This window comes from Anguilla rostrata, chromosome 6, assembly GCF_018555375.3.
Source record: "Anguilla rostrata isolate EN2019 chromosome 6, ASM1855537v3, whole genome shotgun sequence".
NCBI classification, from domain to species: Eukaryota; Metazoa; Chordata; class Actinopteri; order Anguilliformes; family Anguillidae; genus Anguilla; species Anguilla rostrata.
In genome coordinates, this window is record NC_057938.1 from 13,191,400 (window position 1) to 13,215,570 (window position 24,171).

Here is a 24,171-nt window from a genome sequence, read left to right on the forward strand (position 1 = left end):
TGATGGCCGATGAAACATTAGTTGCCATGGTTTTGTTTGAGCTGAAAAATATAATAAAACGGAAGACACGCCTTCCCTGATACAGAGGCTGTCAGTTTCAAGAAGGTACATTGGAACATTTAAAATACAACAGTCATCGTTTATAGCAAGAACCTGTTTATATTTTAGTAGAGTGTAAATGGAAGATTTGTTATTAAGGCAAAATCTAAACTATGGGACTCACAAACTCACACATTTCAGTCATAAGCAACACTGGAAGAGTAAACGTTTTCTGTAATTTTATTCTCAAGCAAATGGAAACACAGATTTATTGTGTGACTTTACGAGGTCATGTTGCAACAGTTGCAATTTCTCTCATCTAGCAAATGTAAAAAAAAAAAAACTGCATTTAGTTAAATAAAAAAACAAGACCAGGTCAAAACCTAGTATATGGCTGGACCGGCCGACCAATGGTGTAACTTCATAACTCGGCTGACCAATGGGGTAACTTCATCACTCAGTCACAGACATTTGCATTTGTAGGGCTGGCCCCGCTGTTGCGGTCCAGCCAAAAATCTATATGCACACTCATTTTCAATAAAAGAGACCTGCACTTTCAAAAAATCTGCAGGTGCACTAATGTGTGATATAAATTGGAATAACACACATAAGACACATATGTTTCACTTTTAGACAGTACATTAGAAACATCAGTACAGCCCTATGCAAAAAAAAAAAAAAAAAAGTAAAAAAAAGAGAGAGGAAAAAAAGCAGTAAATTCCAATCAATCATGAACCAGGCACCACAGGGGCAGTGATCCAAGAGGAAAATGACAAATCTGTTCAGTGTTTCACAGGATATATTTGTCATAAGATATATTGAATTGCAGGTAAAAAAACGATTGTTTTAGTTAACACTTTTGGCCAACTTTTGTTCTGCAAGGAACTTTTTATCTGAGAAACATCTTATTCTGAAACAGGCTTTGCAAAAATGACAATCATATCTAGAAAAACAAAATAATCTAGGATTAAACAAAAACAACTAAAAATACTACGTTTTTAGATTTTGTTCCCTCCATTAACCATTTTAACCAAAATGTTTCGGACCAGTTCTCACAATAAACTGGGCATGGGCAACAGTTTTAGCTTAGTTGGCCCAGACAAAATTTCAGCTATTTCAGCACAGACCAAAATATAAAAATTACCAGATACAAAGGTAAGTATAACGTTTACAACAGTAGTCATGTCTCAATGTTTAAGGCATAAAAAGACAGTATGGCCAATTATGCTTATGTGAACATGGCTTCAGTCAGGACTGCATTACTGGTGCATAGAGATGGTGATGAGTTACATTAATTTACTTTATTTATATATATATCACTTATTAAACAATGTTTTTAATCAACCATAGTATTGAACTATTAGCATTTAAGGGTTAAGGCTTAGTATTTTAGTGACCTTCTTTCTCCATTTGTGTTGCTTAAGATGCTTAATTTTTTTGCGGTCTACAGGTCAAACCTAAAGATCATGGAGGGATACAATTAGGCAAACAAATACTACTGGCAATATGAACACTGCTACTGCTACTAAACACTGACCAAATGTAAATCCTTCACTCGCCCTTACATGTAAATATATTCAATAGTAAACATACAGCAATTTCATGTTTATCTCACTTTCTGGCCAAAATACAAACCACAAAACAAAAAAAACCCATATTTTTCAAAAACCTAAAATGTGCTCTAAAATATATCTCATTACATAAGGGGAAAAACATGTCACTTCTGTATTAGATTGGTATCAGTAAATCACTAGATCACAGATCTTTTGATATTTAAAGAACCCCTATGTGTCTAGTTATCTGCATAGAATTTATATATCATTGCAAAGCTTATTTGGATTATTGTATCCAACTTTTTAAATACTGATTTCAAAATATGACACTTTAAATGAATAGTTACCATATACTTGAAGATGCACCTGTCATCATATGAAATATATAAACTGCATAAATAGTTTTTTTTTCTTAGAAAACAACCGTTTCTATCCAAACATACTAAAATGCATTACTAAATCAGTCAGTTTTTCAGAAAATTCTGAAATCAGACGATACAATTGACATGAAAATTATTATAACAAACAGTGGGTTAAAAGACTACTCTAAAAGTTATTCTGTCATGTCATGCTTTGTCCATTTCTTAGCATATGTCCTTTTGAACAAAGAAATACAAGCTTGATACAAACACACACAAACACAAAAGGAGTGGAGGGGGTCCTACAGCTCAGTGTAGTCAGAAGTTGCTTCATTACCTGGCCAGTGCTGTTCAGTAACCGCATTCCAAGAATTTTCCAGGAAAAGACTAATTGCAAGCTGATGACAGAGTGACTATTACATTTGTTCCACAGAGCTCTGTCCTCTGGCCGGCCCGGATGCCAGCAGTATCACATAAGCGACCATCTTGACAAACAGAATCTGACCACATCTGAATCTCATCATTAAGCATGAGTATTTCAAACCCGAGCAAACATAATTGTCTTGCTTCTTTACATCCTTTAGGGTTTTTTTCTTATCATCTACAGCAATGACACATGCAAACAAGCCAATATTACTACCTCCAGGCAGCAATAACTACAACTACACCTAAGGATTGGACTGCGCTCTGTATGTGACTCAAATGTTACTTTGTTAATATCATTATGGAACACTGGGGAAGGGAATACGCACCATTCTGTGTGCTATATTAAGGTTTGGTCATGCATAAAATTTGTGTCTAAGTGCAACGCCAAGGTACTGATTTACCTTGTAAAGTCCAAGCTTTCAAACTCACAAACAGCAAACTTCAATGTGATCGGAGCGACGGACACCACTTCCTTATCAGAGTCACAGTGTCATTACTGGTTATTGGAGGAGAACTGGTGGAGGCTGGGACTTCCAGCTAAGGAGGCAGAGCTCAGAATTCAAAAGGTAAACCGCCTTCTGTTTGCTTTGCTTCCGTTTTACCATCGGCTGTATGAGCCGCATGTAAAACATTCCCCCAGCTCTGTTTCACAGCTGCCTGCACCTGTGATGCAAAGGCAAGACTGACAGCCCCATGTAACATCTGCATGCAGAGGCGCGCTGCGGCAGTTTCAACAGTTTCAAATAAAACGGGCTCCGAGAAACAGAGGGGCCACGAACGGCCACAAGAATTTTTGAAAAAATTTGTTGGTACGATTCAGATTTTTCTTTTAAGGGTGTTCAAAAAAACAGCCATGATTTGCCATTCACGGCTACATCACGGCACATCCGGGTACATTCCTGTGCTCACCTTTCCAACAACATCCTTGACAACCAATACAATTTCACACTTACGGTTAACTTCTGTCGTTCTTATACAGTTCTGTGGTTCACATCCATATAAACGCCATATAAATGCAGTTCCTTTCAGTGGAAAAAAATCTGTAGAAACTGCCACGGATCTATTTTCAACAAGCAACCATCCTATAAAACAGCAAATACACACCACTACGTAGCTTTACCCTTTAAAAATTTTAAGGGGATAGGTTCATCCATTATCAAAGTGATGCAACACTTCCTGCAGTTCTCGGGCTAAGCAAAATAATAATTTCTCTTACAGCTGACCTTGTAATTTCAATGAGATGTGAAAAACAACATTGTTATTTTTCCAAGCCAGCAGCCCAGGACTGGAAGGAACCCCTTTACTCTGTGCATTTCTATTACGCAGGCCTGAACTAAGCCTTTCCCTGTATTCAGTCTGACAATGCACCCCTGCTGTCTCTGTCCATTGGGTTATAACACTGGTAAATGGAAAAAGAAAAAGAACAAAAAAACCATAGGAGGAGCCCTGGCGTGGCAGCGGTTTTTAAGAAAAGGCTTTGTCCCTGGAAGGGGCTGATAGGGATTAGGTGTAATGACTGTCGATGGAGCCGTGAAACAAACAAACGTCTTAACAATCGGCGGTCTTACCGCATGAATAAGCAGCACCGGGCAGTGACGAAAGGAACAAATAATAAAAATACCCAGGTGAAAACAAATGCTTCCTAAAATAGTACAGGCTCTGTAATCCGTTCCTGTCGGTCAGAGAATTATGTTAACGGACGACATGGGGTACAGATTTGAGGTTTTATCCAGATTCACATGAAAACTTAATTATTATTGAATACAGAGATTTACGTTTTTCACTGCTGCTTCGTGCTCAAAGAAGGTATATTTCATGTTATGTTTTTATATGGGTTTGCATTATTTTAGTTAATACCCTAGGATAAAAATCGGATTATTACAGAAAAGAAGTTTCAGGCACCACATTTTTTGAACACGATTCACAATCTTAAATTCTTCACTCAAAAAAAGGCCACTGAACACATGGACACTACTTTTCTGGACACAATGGTTTTAGGTGTTACAGTAGATCAAGGAATTTGTACTTTCCTTTGAGCTTTGATAAAAGTGACTTTGGTCTGTCTATAGCATCCCCACTCCATTTTGCAGAAGTGGAATCTAACGAGTGCAATCGTTTTTATCAAGGCAAACTGGTGTTATCGAGTTACAGTAACTCCATTTAAGGCAACCCCCTCACTCTACTCTACCACTGCAGAGCTTACAGGAAGTCAGGAACAGCAAATAAAGCAGGAAATCATAAACAGGAAGTGAAGCAGGAAGTCATAAACAGCAGCTAATAAAGAGGAAGTCATAAAAAGGAGGTCAAACAGGAAGCAGAAAGTCATGTGAGGACATGGATACATGAAATTCTCTCCCAGTTCTACCAGCCACGGCAGTTACTCTACTCGAAGGACAGCAGGTCTGGGTGAGGGTCCTCCTTGTCAGCACTGAGAGGCGTCAATCTGGACACCCCTGAGTCCAGGGACCCATCCCCCAGGAAATTGTCATCATTCAGGGTGATGCAGAAGCCTGCATTCTCTGGGTGGGGTATGGAGGCTCCCCATGACTCTGGGCTTCCAGGATTTTGCTTTGGGTCCAGTATGTCCTTGTGGATAAGGTCTGGCACTGAGAGCAGGAGCTGGGATAGGTCATCCTCTTCCTCCTCTTCCACCTTCTGCTCCCCTGGTCCCTCTAGGCTAAGAGATGTGTCATTGGAGGGAGGTCCATCTTCTGCTGTAACCTTGCAATCCATAGCAAAAAGTGCAGGATCTTTCTCTGGTCCCTCCCCCGCCTCCTCTCCGTCATTCTCCAGCTGTTCAGTGGACCCTGCCCTCCGGATGAGGGGCATTTTTTTAGGCGATGCCATATAGGAGGACTCAGAGACGCAGGGTGTGGCCACCACAGGCGAGGAAGAGATCATCATGTCCTGGGTGGTAGTCAGAGCACGAGGGAGGCGTTTCTTACTGGTGGAAGGGGGCGGGTCCAGGCGGGGGAAGGAGTCCATTGTCACATGACTGCAAGGAAAGCACAGCAGAACATGGGATTTTTTTTAGGAAATTAAGAACTTTACTGTTCACACACCTCTCATAAAATCTGAATGAATAGAAATTTTTCAGACAGATAGTTAAGAGTTCTAGATATAAATGAAATGGCTTCAGCTTCAGTCTCTCTACAAACCTAACAAGAATCATTCAAACAGAACCATCCTTCACCATCAGTTTAACATTCTTCTCCGACTTTTCTAAAGACTACTCTTTACAAATACAAACAACCTTGGAACGTCCAGCATAATGTATCACCGGAAGGTCCATGAAGCAATGCATTCTAATTGTGGCCCAAAGTATTCTGGGCAAGAAGCGGATGGAAAAACTAACAATGGGGAGGTGCTGCTATTTGTAGAAGCTTTCAAATTAATCAGTTTTCAGGAAGATACTGAGAGGGGAAAATGTACTGAGACTGACTGTATGAAACCGTGGCCAACTTACAAAACAACCAAACGATGTGTGATTCATGGCGGAAGAGCATACTGTTTATTACTGAATGCGATTTCACAAAAGCCTGGGTAAAGTGATTTGTTCTGCTGATAGCAGCAATCCTGCATATCTCAATAGTATATTAATAATTATGACAACATTCACATGTGCAGGCAGTATACAACCAGGACATTTGATTGCAACAAGACAGTTAATCAGAAAATGTCTGGCTTCATGTTGGGTGCCAAATTAATTTTTTTTAAATGCTTGAACGTGACCATAATTTATTAATCAAGCTGCAATTCAGAATCACTGCAGTCGCACATATTATGTAATTCACACAACAATGGGGCTAATTTATTATGGTACTTCATACCCACAGGCCAAAAGCAATGAAAACCTGAAATAATAACCAAAAATAATCTGCAAGGGAAAATTCAAGAATAATTTTGTTACAAGCTGTGAAAAGCATTAAAAAAAAACCTTAAATCATTCTTCCAATTCACACAAAGCATTACAACGGGTGTGGTCACAAAATACTGATGACGTGTTTCAGAGCAGTTTTCAAGACTTGAGTGTAGTAGGATCTGTGCCACATGGTCTCCCCTTCTTCTCCTGTTCAACCAATTTTTTCCTCTTTTTACATTTTCCCATCACTTTGGAAACACAAATTGTGCCTCTCGTGTTTCCACGACGTTAGCAGGATCGACACACAAGCGACAGGTTACCCGTTACTTGAGGGAGGTTACCTGTTTCCCACAATGCCCTGGGTGCCGCTCTCGATGCAGGACCACACGGCCTCCGCGCTCCTGTTCACCTCCGTCACCCCGACGACGCCCAGGTTCCCTGTGTCTCTGCGGCGGAGCAGGTCGTTCACCTTGGCGCCCATGACCTTCCCTAGATTGAGGGCGTTCTTCAGATGCTGGCTGCCCCCCGTTTTAAGGCCGGTGCCGCCATCTGCCACCCCGCCTGCAGGGACAGGCGCGCCAGCCTGCTGGTGCGGGGATGAGGCGCCGTTCTGAAGCTTTGCTGGTCGGGCGGCGATGGAATTCTCGAACACGCTTTGGTCATCTGCAGGAGCAGGAGACGAGAAAAATACTAGTTTTTAATATAAAATGCAAAGGAGAATTACGAGGATCTAGGATACGCAACTTTTACTGCACATCTTGTGAACAAGCAGGCTTCAACAGAAGGGGAATTTTCTTTCTTATGTTTTCTTTTTTTTACTAAAAAACTATCACCGTGTTATCACAAATGTTTCAAGAGCAAAAACAAAGCAAAACAACAACAACCACAACAAAAACGAACCAAAACAACACAATGATCACAAACTCACATGAGATACAACACAAACTTTAGAAAAACCATGACATAGGCTGAAATTATATCAAAACCTCACCCTTGCTTAGTTGCAGGTGCAAAACACAACAGGGTCAATTCACAATGATTTGCAATTTTAAAATATACTGGAAGGTCAAAGTTCCAGTCCACAGTAAAATGTCATCAAAGCAATCTTACCTTTTTGAGAAAATTGTTTCTCGGAAAGCATTTGGGGCAAGACATGAAATAGTTAATGGAAAAAAGTCAATGACAATAAGTGACACATCTCCGGATATCAGAATAAATAGAACTGGGTAAATGTCAGCGCCTGACTAATTTGCTTCACTGTTCTGTATGCAGTTTCTAGATCAATCATATTTAATTGAAAAAGGTGAAATGGTAACTTTGATTTCACTTGAGCCACTGAAAGACTGCAAAACATCTTGTCAAGACATCATTAGGTCTGGCACATCACAGCATACACCCAGAAAGTTTGATGCCAGACTTTCATGCACCTTCTGGAGACAAAGCTGGCCAGAACGGACTTGCAAACAATGTCCAAACACTGACGGAGTTGCGGATGTAGATTGAATTAAATGTGAAGAACATGGAAGAAGCAATACACATTTGACCGCACAAATGTTCAGTCATTCCGACATCTGTCCAAAATATATGGAAGACTCCCTGTCCTTAGTTTTGAAGAATTGAAGTCTTTCTTTTTTGTACACAATGTCTTCCATTAACTTTTTGTAACCGAGAAACTTTGCAATATTAACGACATGAACAAACCTGTTACAATTCATTAGTCAAATGGTAAACCACTTTGTGGAGACAGAGTGCTCTTAACTACAGGAAAAAATGTCAAAATTTTCACTGTTGAGGTTCCAGTGAGACAAACATTTAAACACATGCACCTAGAGGTATGATTTAACTGACATGCCGGCATATCTTGTCATTACATATTCTGAAATGGATGGACATTTTCTGTACCCAGGGACCATCATTCCTAACAGTAACAGAGATTGATGTGTTTCGTATGAATCATTAAGGTGTGCATTATTTCAAAGGGGGGGCTCGGCAAAACTGACACAATCCCTGCTTGACTTCACCTTAAAATGAAAGCTGTCCTCCCTTCTCTTTCTCTGGTGAATTTCTTTCCTGCTCTGAAAGGTGTTTCAAATACAGTAGCTGCTGCCTGAGTGTTGTCATGGTAATTCTGTTACCGAGAACAGGACAGGTCATGATGCATTTCCTTATATTGTATGAGCTACATGACAAAGGGCACACATGAGTCAAAGCTGCAGTTTGATGCTCTAGTCACGTACAGTACATTGACAGTGTGGTCCACCACTAGTGTATCCATCAACTACAACTCAACTCCCCCACCCCCGAAACAAACAAACAAACACAAGCACATGCACGTACACACACACGCACACACATGAACTGTTTTCATTACTGACGAATGCATGGTTAGCTCCCATTCAGGAAATACCCATTATTGCCAATAATGAGAGGTGGGAATGACGCTTGGTACTTTCTGTCCAGCAGTTCCCTCAATAAGAGCACTCGCACCTCCAGCCTGACCTGTGCGCAGTGCATACGTCAGGCAGCGCCCTTCACTGCCACTGCACATTAGCACCCCCCCCTCGATGCTCAGTCTGGGCAGCGCGTGGTGTTAGCATTGATTTAGCACCCTGCCATGTACGCCCTGCAAACAAATACAGCTCAACCATTCTGCACCAACCTCAACATCTCTAATTCTATCCTTCCATTTTCAGCTTTCAGTGCATGCTTGGAATGCATACTATGAGGCAGGCATTTTTCATAAAGTACTCTAGAACAGAGCAATGGAAAAAAGTATCTGTTGACAGTTGTTTAAATACTCAAATCTTGTTTGTACACATACAAATCACTGTGATGGGAGAGATCTGAGAAAGGACTATTATTTTTCATGTTGTTTCTCATCAATAAAGGATTTAACAGGAAAAATCAGTACGGGTGCTAAAGAAAACAACCTTAATTATTTACCAGATTGACTGGAACAAATCCCTGCAAAAACACAGGTCCCTAGGATAGTGATTTAGAGTGAACTGTTGCATCTCACTAAGCTCAGGAAATGAAAATTATTGAAGTTTCTGTGTTCTTCAGACAGAAATGCCCACATTTACATACATTTTGCACATCACTGATGTTCAAAGTGTCTGGGTTTGTTCTCACATAATCCTGTCAAATAAAATAATACATCAGAAATGCAATTTAGCACTGGAATAGTTCCAGACGTAATAAGTACACAGGGTGAAAGAGTTCTCCCTTGGTTTGTACAAAGCTTCGCAAGGCTGACTGCTAAATATTTACATGTGCTGATAGAATAGGCGTGGGTATCCTTAAAACAAAAAGAAAACAAGAACCAGAAAATATTCAGCAATAGTAGGGATGCATTTCAATGATTTAAAAAGTAACAACAAAGGACATTTAGTAAGAGATACATTTCAGTTCCGCGAAAAACAAAGGAAAGGTCAGCACCAGGCCTGGGAGCGAGAGTCGACCCACGGCTATTTTGTACATAATTACTATCAAATTAATGTATTTTTCTTATATTTGATGTGAAAAGATGGCAGGCCTCATCTGCACAAGTACTTGGAAGAAAATAAACTGATATGTGAAGGAACTATTCAAGTCTTCAAAGGAAACATGTGTTAAATGTGAATGCCGAAAGGAATCACGGTACACTGCCAACCTGGAGCTACATAAAAGAAAACTGTCAGAACTTTTACAGTTTCTCTGGTACTACGTTTGAGTTTTTCCCCCCCCCAAGGATGAACATATATGAAAAATACCCTACAATAACAAAATGCTCTCGCTTCTTTTCTTTCCTAATCTTGAAAGTTCCAGCTGATAAGCGGTTTCTCGTGCCATTATGAATATACATGGAGGCAACATTCCTAAGGACATAACATCTGTTGCCATGGTATCGCCCTTGGTCATGTCCCCTCATAAGTATTCACAAGATGCATGTTGGAATGTTTCAGGAAATTGATTACATAGGTTAAATGAGACCACGTTTTGGTCACATTGCATCTTGGGGGCTCAGAAACATTGAAAAGTAATAAGAGCTGAGCAATCAATATTGAAAAAAGGAATGATACATTCAATACTAGAGAGCTGGAGGTAATAATCTCTGATAAGCCATCTATTATCTCAGGTCACAGCTTAAACAACAGAGACACATAAACTTAAACGTTAAGAATCCAGCGCTGACCGTCTAGATCATCTTTTGAACCTGCGGCTACCACCACTTAACATGTGAAACAGAATCTAGTGACAATAATCCATTCGCTTCAGTAACTGGACAGTTAAAAAAAAACCAATGGGAGACAACTCCGACCAGAGTTTGGACCAAATAAGTACAGATGTAGACGGAGAAACATACACCTGTGTACATCCCATTCCCCATGATATACTGTAAGAGTGTTCAATATTATGCCACAGATGTTACCAAGTGCTCTAAAAGGGATGAACTGCATTGGCAAAGACTTCAAATTAAGACAGCACTTCTCTTCTTCACCGCATGTTTCCATCTTCAGAGACCAGTAAGACCATTCAGCCATGTAAATGGTGTCGCCTTATGTTTTATTAACTCAACCAGAGTCAGTGCGAGGCTTAAACAAAAGAGATAAACAATCCCAACCCCCACGCCAAGAAAATCTACCTTCTGTTTCACCGTGACGGCACAAGGGAGGAAAGAAGAGAAACATCCACACCCTTTCTTTGGGTAAACGCTTAGCGCTTAATGTCAACTCATCTGAAAAACAACGGCCTCAAAACTCCTGCTTGTATATCAGGAAGGGGCACGAGGCCGTCTGGCATTTAAATAAAACAAATAAATAAATGAACAAAAAGGTCTGAATTTTGAACGAGCATTGGGAATATTGGTTTCTGAATTTTGAATGAGCATTTTGAATGAGCACCAGAAAAATGGTTTCAACCGAAACACTCCAACACACCCAAGCGTGAGCAATTATATACAAGGACAAATGCTGAAATGAAGTTAATAAATGAACAAATAAAAAGTCAGTCTTAATTCGAATGAGCCTGCCCTTTGTTAATTAACTGCTTCTGTCATATCTAGAGACCTGTGATGGAATTATGGGTGCTGTTATGACCAAAGGGCTGACACGAATCAGAATGTTATTATAGTTATTACAGGGGCGCAATAATGTACACCTTGTACCTCAGAGTACCTGCCATCACCAAACAGACATAATGAAATCCAAGTAGCGTTTTCAAAACAAAAGCCCCCTCTTCAACTTTGTGATTACAGAGGTTACCAGGACAACCCAGGTACAGATTTATGGGTCTAACCCCCTGAGGAATAAATACTTCACAATAACTTCTGCTCACATTTACACCATTAATGAACAGGGCAGCAGGGTTGGAGGGAGGGGGTAAATGTGGTAGGAACCTTTTTTCCAAAACTCAGCCAAAACTCCAAAACTGTCTTGCTGGTCAACAAACTTGTGATTACAGCTACTCACAGCCTGGATGCCATTAGCTGCTGCAGTGGGACTAAGAACACTACTCCTCCTTCTGTTGAGCTTTGGGGAGCAGTCCTTGTCCTTGGTTCCCTGATAAAGTGCCTCTCAATGACATGACATCACACTGGCGGGAGACGAGTGGGCAGAGAGGCCTCAGACACGTTAAACATCCCCACCATGGATGATTCACAGCCCCAAGGACATGCTGTGGAGCACCAGCACCTTCTGTAAATCTAAACCTTATGGTCTGAAAGTGCAAGTGAGCTGAGGGGAATGGGAAATAGGTTTATTAAATGAAATTACACCCCTTTAAATGTTCATGCTGTCCCTTTAAAAGTTCTAGTCATTTAAGGGTCAAACATCCAGTTCAGTATCATTGGCATAGTCCAGTTCCATGCCTATGTGAGATCTCATTCATCTTACTCATATTTTGTATATTATCTATCTATCTATCTATCTATCTATCTATCTATCTATCAAACTTTGTGTACAAAAAAGAGCTGAATATTGTGCTCGAACACGTACACGCAAGCATAAACTCATTACTAGACAGTCGTTCGGCCTAGATCATTGCTCGCTTCCATGCCACAGTGATAGCTGCTTATAAATGCAGATCAATACTATTCCTTCTCTTTGAAGAATTAACCTTGGGCTTGCCCCCTTAAGTCATTATGAAAATGTTTTAATTTTCTTCCTGGCCATAGAAGGAACAGAACATTTATCATCTTGCTAAATGCACCTCCTCATTTCCAAATTTCACAGTGAACATCCTGGATGGACTTGATAACAGAACATCAGCATAAAGAAATTTAGCATGAATTTGAGGCTGCTTAGTCAGTCCACTTCTGATCTGTCTGAAACACATTTAGTAACCTGCCACTGCCAATATATCCACCTTGCATTCTATCAACTAATGTTAAGTAAGTTGTGCCTGTATTGGAATTTTTTACAGATGTCACCGCACCCAATTTGTAACTTTAATTATGTAAATATGGGGTATAATACAATTTCAGGTGTCCAAAGTAAAACAAGTTATTAAATACATCCTCAAGCTTCATAAATATTTGTGACAATCTCTAATATTTACTGCAATAAGTATACGCTTTTTAAAAGCAAAATCAAATCTTTAAAAATGTTATCCTCACATAAAAAGAATCTAAATATAAATAATCCCATAAATGATCTACATCTACCATCTGGCTGACAGAAGCAGGATTATTGAATTGAATAATTTAAATTGCATAGATGATTTAATTTGGAATGTCAAACAAAAAATGACAAAAAACAAAAAGCAAAATGAAAAAAAAAGACTGAATTTTAAAATGTTTGCTCCAAACCAGTTAATGGGAACACTCATAATTCACATTTTCTTTTTTTTCCTTTTTTGCGATATTTCAAAAGTTCGCTTAAAATTCGCTTGGCAATTTAATGGAAACGTGGCTAGTGACCATATGGCGTGACCACATTACAGAAAAGACACCAACCACGCAGTGAGAGCACACAGTGACCACTGTCCACACTACTGTCCAAATGGACTGTCCATACTTTGTGACCACAAAGCGAAAGGAATCTAGACCACTCGGCAACCGCAGAAGGAACGCAGTGACCACACAGCCATGAACAGCAACTGCACAGTGAACAAGCAGTGGAAGCAACTGCACAACATCATACCATATCACATATCTAAATTAAACATCTGATTAGTAGAGCCATATTCTTGTCTTCTATTGCAGTCGTAGACTATGGAAACTGTCAGTACAACCTGCTCAAAGCACATGGCTCTTCACGGGAATGAAAAGCAAGCAGCTGATTGACTAGGAATGAATCCAGCTGCAACACAGCCACTGATAATATATTAAGTATAATCCAGCCCATTTTCCACCGGAAAAGCTGTGCACCCCTCATCACTGGTCATAAAAATTCCAACTTATACTAGGCACGCCCAGTGCGCCCATGCGCCACGCCATTGATTGTGCCCATATGCCACGCAACACTGATTCCAGAAAATAGAGCCCAAAGAGTGAGAGAGACAGAGAGAGCTTGAAGAAAATTTTGTGACAGTTCTTGAGAATCTGGGCAACACTGACCATCCTGTTACCAATGACCTCTGCACCTTTCCTGCCTTGCACAAGTAAGCAGGAAATGAAGAACGGAAATGTTACCATGAATACTCAAGAAAAAGGGAGAATGGGATTGTTAGACAATGACAAAGATTCTTCAAAATGAATTAGACTTTACATTGTTCACACACACATTATATACAGAATATACAGTATTTATATATATATATATATATAGACACACACACACACACACAACACACTTAAATGAAAAGGTATTGGAACAGTAACAAGTTATATCTGATATGGATGTAAATACAATCAAATTAAAGTTGACAGAATTCACAAAAATGTGAAATTCTTTTTAAACCTTTAAATGTTTGACTGGAAAGAATTAAAAGGACAATTCTGTATCAAATACAGGAACAGATACATTTTTTGGCATTGTGTGCAAAAATGATTCATAGCCATGCGCACTATGTGCCAGTAGTGTAATTAAAATACATGTATGGCTGCTAAACCTGGTTAGTTATGACACAGTTAGGAAGTAGTCAGCAATACCGGAAAAAGGTAATAAGTCAGAAAACCCACCCTCAACAACTTCAGAGATCAACCATCATTCTTCAAGATGTCACTAGCACATGCGCAAAGATAAGTTTTCAGAAGAACTAGACATTGGCTTTGAAGAAGGCCACTAATCAGATCTACACCTAACACCTAACAGCATTCGCTGAGCTCTCTTCCACTAAAATGATTACCCGAGGATATATGCAGGATATTCCAGCACATCTAGTTCTTTCCTGCACACAACCATGACTGGTTTCCAGAAATGATCTTTAGCTAAACTGGAAAAACTAACGGCGTTAAACACATTCAAATGCAACATGCAGTAAGATTCAGGCTAAAAATAGAAACTCAAAAAAGCAGCTGTACATTAAGGTAATTAGAATAAGCTTTATTTCTTTTAGTCCAAGTTTAAATAAACATCGTCACTCCATAGCGAGGCAGTGAAAATGACAGTAATCCAGCCGCTGTCTCATTACAGGGGTTGTTACCCACACAGCTGTGCGTTTCAAAAGCAGAGCACCAGAAAACAAAGTGGCTGATGGGAGACCAACTCCTAAGAACCCAGGTGTGAACTAAATGGCCCTTTCAAAGTGGAAAGAAATTAAGAAGGGTACCCAAGAAGGGTTTACTAGTATGTTTAAACACCTGTTTAAAATGGTTTGTGGTTACCAGAAAAATGATGCACCAAGTGAAGGTTTAACCATTCAGGTTAAACATTTTTGACGCTTGAAATGGTTACATACTTTTTTTTTTCATTTTTTGCTCTTTTGCAACATTTTTCTTTTTTTAAACTCAGTGGTGAACACAGTAAACATACACGTACTGGGCACAGTGTCACACCTTCATTCCTCCAAATCATAGCTCTTGGTTTCTCCAGGTCAACCGTGTAGATAAACGGGGGTTGTGGATGTGAGGAATGGACGGCCTGGCTGGTCTTGCTCCCATCAGTTCATTAGCTTATTAACAGTTCAGACTCATTTCTCTATATACATTTTTTGCACAACTGACATAAGATCATCCTACCATTAGCCTAGCCAGTGGTCCCATCAACCAGCACTAAGCTCTGACCCACAAAATCCCCCAAAACCGAGCTTTAGACAGTGATTATAACACACCACGACCTCGAGGAGCTCCCCGCCGATTCCTTATTTTTGTCACAAAGTACAGGTGAGTTAGAGGGCCATGGCCAAGAGGCAGAAGGACAGCTTGGGCAGGATTACGACCAGTTGCTTGGAATGGACAAGAGCTGGAACATGATTGGGCATGGTGAGAGAGGGTGCATGATGTGGGGGGGGGGGTTAGACGGCGATCTCGTCACCCAGGCAGTCGGGCGGCGCCTGCTTGTCGAGAACGTTGAAGAGCCGCAGGCCGCTGCTGTCGCCCCAGCTATCGCGGTCGTCGCTCTCGTCCGTGTTGGATTCGTACTCCGAGGCGATGCCCGACTCCCTGAACTTCAGGAGCTCCAGGCTGCCCAAGACCTCATCTTGGGACGGCAGGGGGTCGTCGCCGTGACTCCGGGCCTGCCCCAGCCCCTCCTGCCCCTCCTCCTCCTCTTCGGGGGGCGGCAGGGGCGGGAGGAACCGGAAACACTCGAACTTCACAAAGCAGCCGTCCCTACCTATCGGGCTGCCCAGAGGCAGGTGGAGCTGGGTCCCGTTGGAAAAGGGTGGCAGTCCGGTGTCCTCCGGATGAGGAGTGTTGGGGTCACACAGCACTGGCGGTACGTTGGCACGAAACGTGATCTCAAGCAGGCTGTCTTGGGAACCCACTGCAGGACCATGCCAGAAAAATAGGTGGGCGTGGGGGGAGAGACAGAGAATGTCGTAAACCTCAACTTCACCAATGAAACTCCATGTGTTTGTAAATGCTGCAATAGTCTTTTTTTTTAGCAACATGCCCAAAAATCAAATACTCCGTACTATATACTTGTAAACCAAGGAAGTTTGAAGGAGCTCAGAAAAGAAGTTACTTCATGAATTTTCTATGTGTGCACTCTGCACCTGTTACCATGTATTACAGGTACACTGCAGGTGGAATGTTTTATTATCAGCTGCCCCAGCTTTAGTGATTACAGCTCCTAGAAGTTATGGCGAAAACTCATGAAATTTAAGCAAGAAAATGAATATCACAATCACACTGCTAAGCTGATATGACATAAACAGTTAAAGGCTTCACTTCAAATGTATTTGTTTTAGAGCATGCCGGAGAGTGATTCAAGAGAATCTCACTGGAGAAAGCAAACTCAAAATGCGGATAAGGATAGGAACGCCATCAATAATTATTTCATCCGTTTATTATTATTTGCAAATGCTGGGGCCCGTGGTTATCACTGCATTATGGGATTGCTGGCTGTCTGGCTCCAAAGTTTCCCTTAAGGGACACTGACTGTAATCGGCATCTATTTAGTTTTAATGGTCATTGATTTATTTGAGGTGAAGCCGCTGACGTAAATGAATAACCACTGAAACCATAACAGTGTAGAAGCTGTCCTGTGCAGCTACCTTCTGCTGAGAAAGGCAAGGCAGGGTTAGGTCAAACAGGGGGCTTACTGGAGCTGTGTCCACAGAGCTTGAGCTCTAGGTCCTGGACCTGTTTGACCAGGAGGGAGATGTGCTGCAGGAGGTCCTTATTTTGCAGGAGGAGCTGGTGGACCCGAGCCTGAGCCTCCAACCGCGCTGCCGCCTCTGCCGAGAGCTGGTCTTTCAACAGCTGAACCTGTGTACAAACACAAACACATACTTTCAACAGCTGAACCTGTGTACAAACACAAACACATTCAACAGCTGAACCTGTGTACAAACACAAACACATACTTTCAACAGCTGAACCTGTGTACAAACACACACACACACACACACACACACACACACACACACACACACACACTTTCAACAGCTGAACCTGTGTACAAACACAAACACATACTTTCAACAGCTGAACCTGTGTACAAACACAAACACATACTTTCAACAGCTGAACCTGTGTACAAACACAAACACACACTTTCAACAGCTGAACCTGGGTACAAACACAAACACATACTTTCAACAGCTGAACCTGGGTACAAACACAAACACATACTTTCAACAGCTGAACCTGTGTACAAACACACACACACACACACACACACACACACACACACAACACACACACACACAAACTTTCAACAGCTGAACCTGTGTACAAACACAAACACATACTTTCAACAGCTGAACCTGTGTACAAACACACACACACACACACACTTTCAACAGCTGAACCTGTGTACAAACACACATACACACACACACACCCACCCACTTTAAACAGCTGAACCTGGGTACACACACACACTTTCAACAGCTGGACCTGGGTAAACACACACGCACACACACACACACACTTTTAACAGCTGAACCTGGGTACACACACACACTTTCAACAGCTGGACCTGGGTAAACACACAGGCACACACACACACACACTTTCAACAGCAGAACCTGTGTATACACACTCACACGCAAACGCGGGCACATTCGATGGGGGAACTAGCATACACACATACATGCCTTCAACAGTTGAACATGCACACACATACACACCTTCAATTTGTATTCTGCAGTATAAACAATGTGCTGACAGAAAAACATATTCATACACATGAGACAACGCATTCTATCTTACTTTGACATCTGTTCTTTGTACACACTAAGCAACCTGCATTATTGATAATACTCCTGCTGTATAAAATATTTCCCCAGTCAACAAGAGCTGCAAGGATAAAGACTAGAATGTATGTATGTTCAGCCCATATGTAAAACAAACTGAGAAAAAAATGAAGTCCACTCTAGGTGCAGGCTCCTTGGTAGCAGGTCAATGCTGTCATTTTTTGACGAATTAATTTAAATTAGCATCGTAGATTAAAATGTGTGACTATTTCTATCACTGTGAACTTTTCGTTTGTGAGGTTTAGTAGTGTGGGCTGCATGGTAGCCTCTTTTGCCCCCTTATTTTTCCTTTTTTCAGCCGCACTGTATCTTTTTTTGTTTTTTTGCTTAGATTTGTAGATATTGAGGGTGTCTGCATTCCCCCGTTTTATTGTCTTTGCTATATTGCGTTAAAAAAAGATCATGGCATGAGATGCAGATGACACAAAAACTCTCCCCGGCTACAGAATGCAGTGATGACACAGCGCAGGTTTAGACCTATTATGCCTGTAGGTGATATACTGGCAACATAAGCCTGAGCTGTCATTAAAGAAAAATGAAAATATGAACAACACACCATTATATGAATATTAAACATTTAAAGAGAAACTGGCTCCTTACATCCTTATATTTGACACTGTGCTACATAGTGTTACTTTGGCATACAGCAGTCCTATGGCTACTGAATTGCGTTGTCATTAAAAGCAGTTGCCATAAAGTACAGGCTGGGCTCGACAGCAGAGACATTACAGGCTTAAACCTGTACCATGTCATTATCTGTCTGGGACCAGGAACCCACAGCACTGGGACCCAATTGCCCTTGTCCTGCCAGGCGAAGGATGAATTTAGGTCATCTAAGGATCCTCATATTTACTGTTGAATAAACAGAGCGACACAGTGTTGACCCAAGAGGCACAATTGCCATTGCTTAGCAAGAAGAAAAATCTATGAATGTCACTGGTCAGACACAATACCAGGAACTTAAAAATCAGGGCTTGCAATTTTCAGTTGTTAACTATTGATCCGTTAGAAAGACTTAGTTTCTTTTAAAAAAAGAAAGCAGCAGAGATGAAAATGGAGACAAAAAATAAAGTGAAATTCAATTAACCAAGAATATATGAATCATTAAATCATAAAAAAACTGAGCTCTGAAGGAGTTATTGTTTTTTTGAACAGCTATCGTTCAAGCCTTTGCTCAAAGTACATATTTATCGAGTCACTGACTCGAAATGAGAACAAAGACAGCTGGTTAAACTAGTGCCACTCTTCTAATAAATTCTTCAGAGAGCTCAATTTTACATAAAAAAGTGAAGAATTCCTCCAGGCCACAGTCTGTTTTGCTCTAGCCCGAAACATCCATTTTTATAATTATTCGAATCCTGAGTGCGCTATGGATTTTCAACAAGTTTTCACTTTGAAAAAGTTGCTCGCGAAACAAGGCATGGAGCCAGCCAGCCTGCAAGTGAGACCGATGCTCATTTTCCTGGAGGAATGACTTTACGCTGTGACAAAGCGCTGCTCACTTTGATCAACGCCCACCATCCGCGGGCGTCATGGCTTATGAACACGGGCAGCGACAAATCGTCCTCGGATTCAGATCTCTGCCTGCAGGGTATCCGAGTGAAGTGAGAGACCTTTTCTCTTTATGAGAGAGAAATAATCAGAAAGCCACGTTGAGTTCAACTTCTCCAGATTCCCTGGATTTTGAGCTCTTGCTAATACATGTAGAAGCAACAAACAGTACCATTTGTTAATAATCCTTACACAATATGTGTGCCTTGTGATAAATTAACTTTCCTTAATTTTACGGGATAAGAAGAGCCTCTAGCCCTGAAAGAACTGGGCTCATAATTTCATGGTAAAATTCCAGGTGAAGCATTACCACTTTTCCCTTGGGCAGGTCACTTGCTGCATTAACTATTAAGCCGTACAAATTGGCAATATATAAGACAATAGCATTTATGGATAATACTGTAATCAGTGCAAGCTGCTCTGTACAAGGGCATTGGCTAAGCAATATGTAGATAATAACAGCATCCTATTATAGTGCTGTTATTATGCACACGTGTCTTCAGTGATGTTATGATTACCTTTGAATGTGCTATATGTCTACAGTGGTTTGAGATGTTACGAATTGTGCAAAATAGAGTTTTTTTTAGCTTTTAATATTATTATCATTGTTAGCCGAAAGCTGCCATCATTACAAGTGTGCACCTCGGCCTAAAACGCCTCTGCTTCTGTACCCTCATTGCCATGTCCAGAGCTCAGTCCCACATTGTTGCAGACTCAGTTTTAGGATTAAAAAACAGGATTAAAAGTATAGATGAAGCACCCAGGTCTCTCCTGGAGCAAACTACCTAACTACGGCCTGACTGCACGGGGCGTGGTCTCAGCAGAACCTGAGGTCCCAGCAGAATCTCTGCAGGATCTACATTTAAATGGGGTGACAACACAAAAACAGCTGTAAAATGGTAAAATACACCATACACGCATGTAAATATCATGAAATAAAATCTGAGATTTAAGTATACAGCGAAAATAACAAAGTTCACTCTACTGTTACCGTACTTTTGGAGGGCACTGCAAATATATATGTTTGGTCGGGGCAGCTTGGTCTGATGGATGGAGTTCATGTGTACGATACTTGAAAGGACAGGGAATAAAAGAGGAGAACACAGACCACATTCATTTGTGCCATTCTCCAGCTCAGACACTTAATCCCACATGGCTCCTGTGCAAAAGCTCTTGCAGTGAATCACAATGAAGCAATACTACATTACCGCTCAGAATTATTCCCTGTCTCTCATTACACACACACACAGCAAATAGAAGGAAAAAACATGAGGTTATTGTCTAGTGCCATGACAAAAGAAAATTATGTAGCCTTATTTTCCACACAGTTTATTCCAAGCAGTCTTTACTGCACTGCATAGGCTGATGCATAACAGGCACAAGCTTCTCCCAGGGCTGAGAGGATTCCATTTGACTGGGATGACGTCTCATCGTGCACTGTCGACCCCTACTGGTTGATCGGGTGTCTGCGGGTCTGCCTGCTGAGCTACGAATGAAGCACCTTCCTCAGACTCATGATCGTGTGAGCCTGACTTGTGAGATGTGGCTGGCATCACATGACTTGGGGGACAGCACATCTCTTTATTTGCACTCTCCTGAGCCAATAGCAGAAGTTGCAGCAATGAGCGCTGATGCATATAATTAGGCATTCCAAATTGAGAGAAAAAAGCATTTATGAAAGAAACTTAAGGAAAAGGCTTTCAGAAGGGAAATACAAAGGAGAATGGTGGCTCCAAATATCTGTATCAGTTCAGCATCATAAGAGAAAATAAAAAAACGATGGTAAATAAAATAGTCAAATTTTGTGAATGTGATTTTTGTCCTCAATTTTCACTTACAAAAAACAGACTGTCAAATTCATTTTGATGACCGCTGACTTAAAAAACTTTGTGAAGAAGGCCAGATTTTAACTGTGAGTCAAAGCTGACGACCGTAAATACTGAGTGACTGCGTGAGAGCGCAGTAAGACTGAACCAATGGAACACCCACACACTGTTATTTTATCAAAGCTTCAGATGAAATCAGTGGTAAAAAAAAAATATGTACAAGCAAAACAAGTATTGAAAGTAACTGGGACTCAGGGAGGTTTGCGATGTTCTCACCTGGGAACTTATCAAAAAAATTGCACTTCAACTCGGGAACAAGGATTCAAATAAATAAATAGAAAAAAAAGAGCAGAAAAGTCACATCAAGCTTTTGTTCTCCGTGTCCCAGTAATGCTAGCATATTCTCCATCTGCAGCTTGAGTATCAGAAGAGACTTAGCTTTTTTGTGTGCTGCAAACTCATTAAATACAAATGACACTGTCAAGTGCCCCTTCAAATATTAGATGCTCCCCCAGTGTAAACCAGGCCTCAGGCTCTTGGTTGAATTATCGCAGGCAAGGCCTTTAGAGGATATTTTTACATGCTAAAGAGGCTTCTTCTTATACTGATATAAAACAGCTGCAGGCCACTGACTTAAAACACTGACAGGATTTGCAGCTTGACTTTAAATCCCAGCCTTCCAAACATGGGCCACTAATTGTGAAGATATTAATATTCAGTGGTTTATTGGCCCTGGACGATCAATCACACAGTCTGCTTGACCAAGAAACCCTAAATCAGGTGTTCATGGAAGACTGGAGCAGCCTGTTAAATACTAACAATTTTGCACCTATTTGTTTCACAGCATGATTATGTCTAAATGGTAATTCAAGTGTTCTAACTGAAACGTATTGAAGGATTTTTATTATATTTTATTTTTAATTTTTTTTCTCTAAAAAAGTCCAAAATGGATTGACCTAAAATGACCTTTTTATTATTAATATTCCATGCTGAAATAAAGTGAAAAATTTCTGAGGAATGTATTCAGTGTACAAATTTAAACAGCATTTAAAAATAGCATTTCAAACATGTGAATATAAGTTCCTGAACACTATCGGTAATAGCCATTCTAAAGAGGGCGGTTTACACTATACTGATGACAACAAGGAAATTGGCCCAGAATGAGATAGAAGCTATTTGTGGTTGTGCACATTCTGAATATAGCCTAGATCCCTTTCTCCCAGTCTGAATAAGGAATTATAAATTTTACATGTGACCCACTATGTCTTGGCAGTATCAGCCTGGTAGCAGGCTGGCTATGCTCTTCAAAATACATCTAGCAAACAAGCTTGCAGAAATGACATTTTTATTGCATATTTATTTGTGGAAAGAATTAGATATTTTGAAACTAGGATCGAAACATTATTGATTTCAACAGAGCAACTACCATAACTCGACTGGGAGACCAAATCCTCCATCCATCCATTATCTATACCCGCTTATCATGGGCAGGGTCATGGGGGGGGAGGGTGCTGAAGCCCATCCCAGGCCTGCACACACACCATTCACTCACACACTCATACCCATGTCACTGGACTGTGGGTGGAAACTGGAGTACCCGAAGGAAACCCACACAGACACGGGGACAACATGCATACTCCACACAGAAAGGCCCATGCCGAATTTGAACCCAAAACCCTCAGTTCATTCTGATACAAATCCCAGGTTTAAGTTTGTCCACTGCCAGGAGATACAGTTTTGTGTTGTTTACCAGTTGATTCCAATGATCATTGATTCCAATGATCAAAGACTGGAATAAATCATATGATCATCGTTCCCCTCTGTTCAGGAGCTGCTGCGGTTACGTCTCCCCCGCCCTCCCCCGACCCCCCCACCCCCCCACGGGAGGAAGGTGAGATAAGGACTCCGGGAAAACGACTCACGTTATCACCGTGGTAGAACAAATCAGACCCACAGAGATCTGAGGGTCTCAGGGTACATGGGAAAGGCTGAGTCACAAATCAGCACATTATGTGTCATCCTCTTTCTGTCACACTACACACAAGCACGTACTCTCTGTGGTAAAAGAAAAAAGCACTACATATTGAAAATATAATATGCATAAAAGGGGTCATGTACCCTGAATTAGAGAACTGTAAGAAATAAAGCAGAGACTGGATAATTAGAGACTTGGCCTTTGTGTTGAACTCCTTCCTAACAAGCTAACTTGAGCCACAGAGATTGCTTTGATCCAGAGAGGTGTGGGGGAGGGATGTAGCCAAGATTCAATATGTCACTGAGGACAGTTTATAATCCTGGTGCTTCTGGGAGGGCTCCCATCGGCCCTGTCATCCACCCCCTTAGCAGCCCTGCGCCTCAATCTAGTACACAACCTTTCCTTTTTTGGTTTTCCTTCCTCAGGACATTAAGAAAACAGGTACAACTACCTGTTTTCTTAAAGTTATGGACCAGTCTGAATAGTATGTGTCTTTATAATAGGCTAATTCCCCCAAATAAGTTTCTTGGTAAAGACGTGTGCAGGAATGACAATAAAATGGTTCTCATGCTCATTGGTGGGATATGAGGAAATGGGTGGTGCTTACCTGGGCTACGGCCACCTGCGTCTGCTGTTGCTGCTGCTGAAGTTGCTGCTGGAGGAGCTGGATCTGGTGGTGGAGGGACAGCGGGGTGCCCGTGAGCAGCTGGCTGGAGGAAGGTAGGAGCATTTTGGGGGACCCCACCAGGATAACACCACCCGAAACCTACAAGGACAGGAAACACAGTAAATGCCG

General features: G+C 41.1%; 1 protein-coding gene across 3 annotated transcripts in view; it reads right to left on the bottom strand.

The window, feature by feature from the left end:
- Positions 1-261: 261 nt before the first annotated feature.
- Positions 262-24,171, bottom strand: part of LOC135256586 (carboxyl-terminal PDZ ligand of neuronal nitric oxide synthase protein-like) — a 74,982-nt gene continuing 51,072 nt past the window's right edge. For all 3 annotated transcript variants that reach the window (XM_064338508.1, XM_064338510.1, XM_064338509.1), the window contains 5 exons: positions 23,983-24,141; positions 16,866-17,031; positions 15,935-16,084; positions 6,581-6,902; positions 262-5,372 (listed from right to left, as the gene is read on the bottom strand). In XM_064338508.1, coding sequence (XP_064194578.1) covers positions 4,760-5,372; positions 6,581-6,902; positions 15,935-16,084; positions 16,866-17,031; positions 23,983-24,141 — 1,410 coding nt within the window. In that variant the 3' untranslated portion in view covers positions 262-4,759. The remainder of the gene's footprint in view (positions 5,373-6,580; positions 6,903-15,934; positions 16,085-16,865; positions 17,032-23,982; positions 24,142-24,171) is intronic.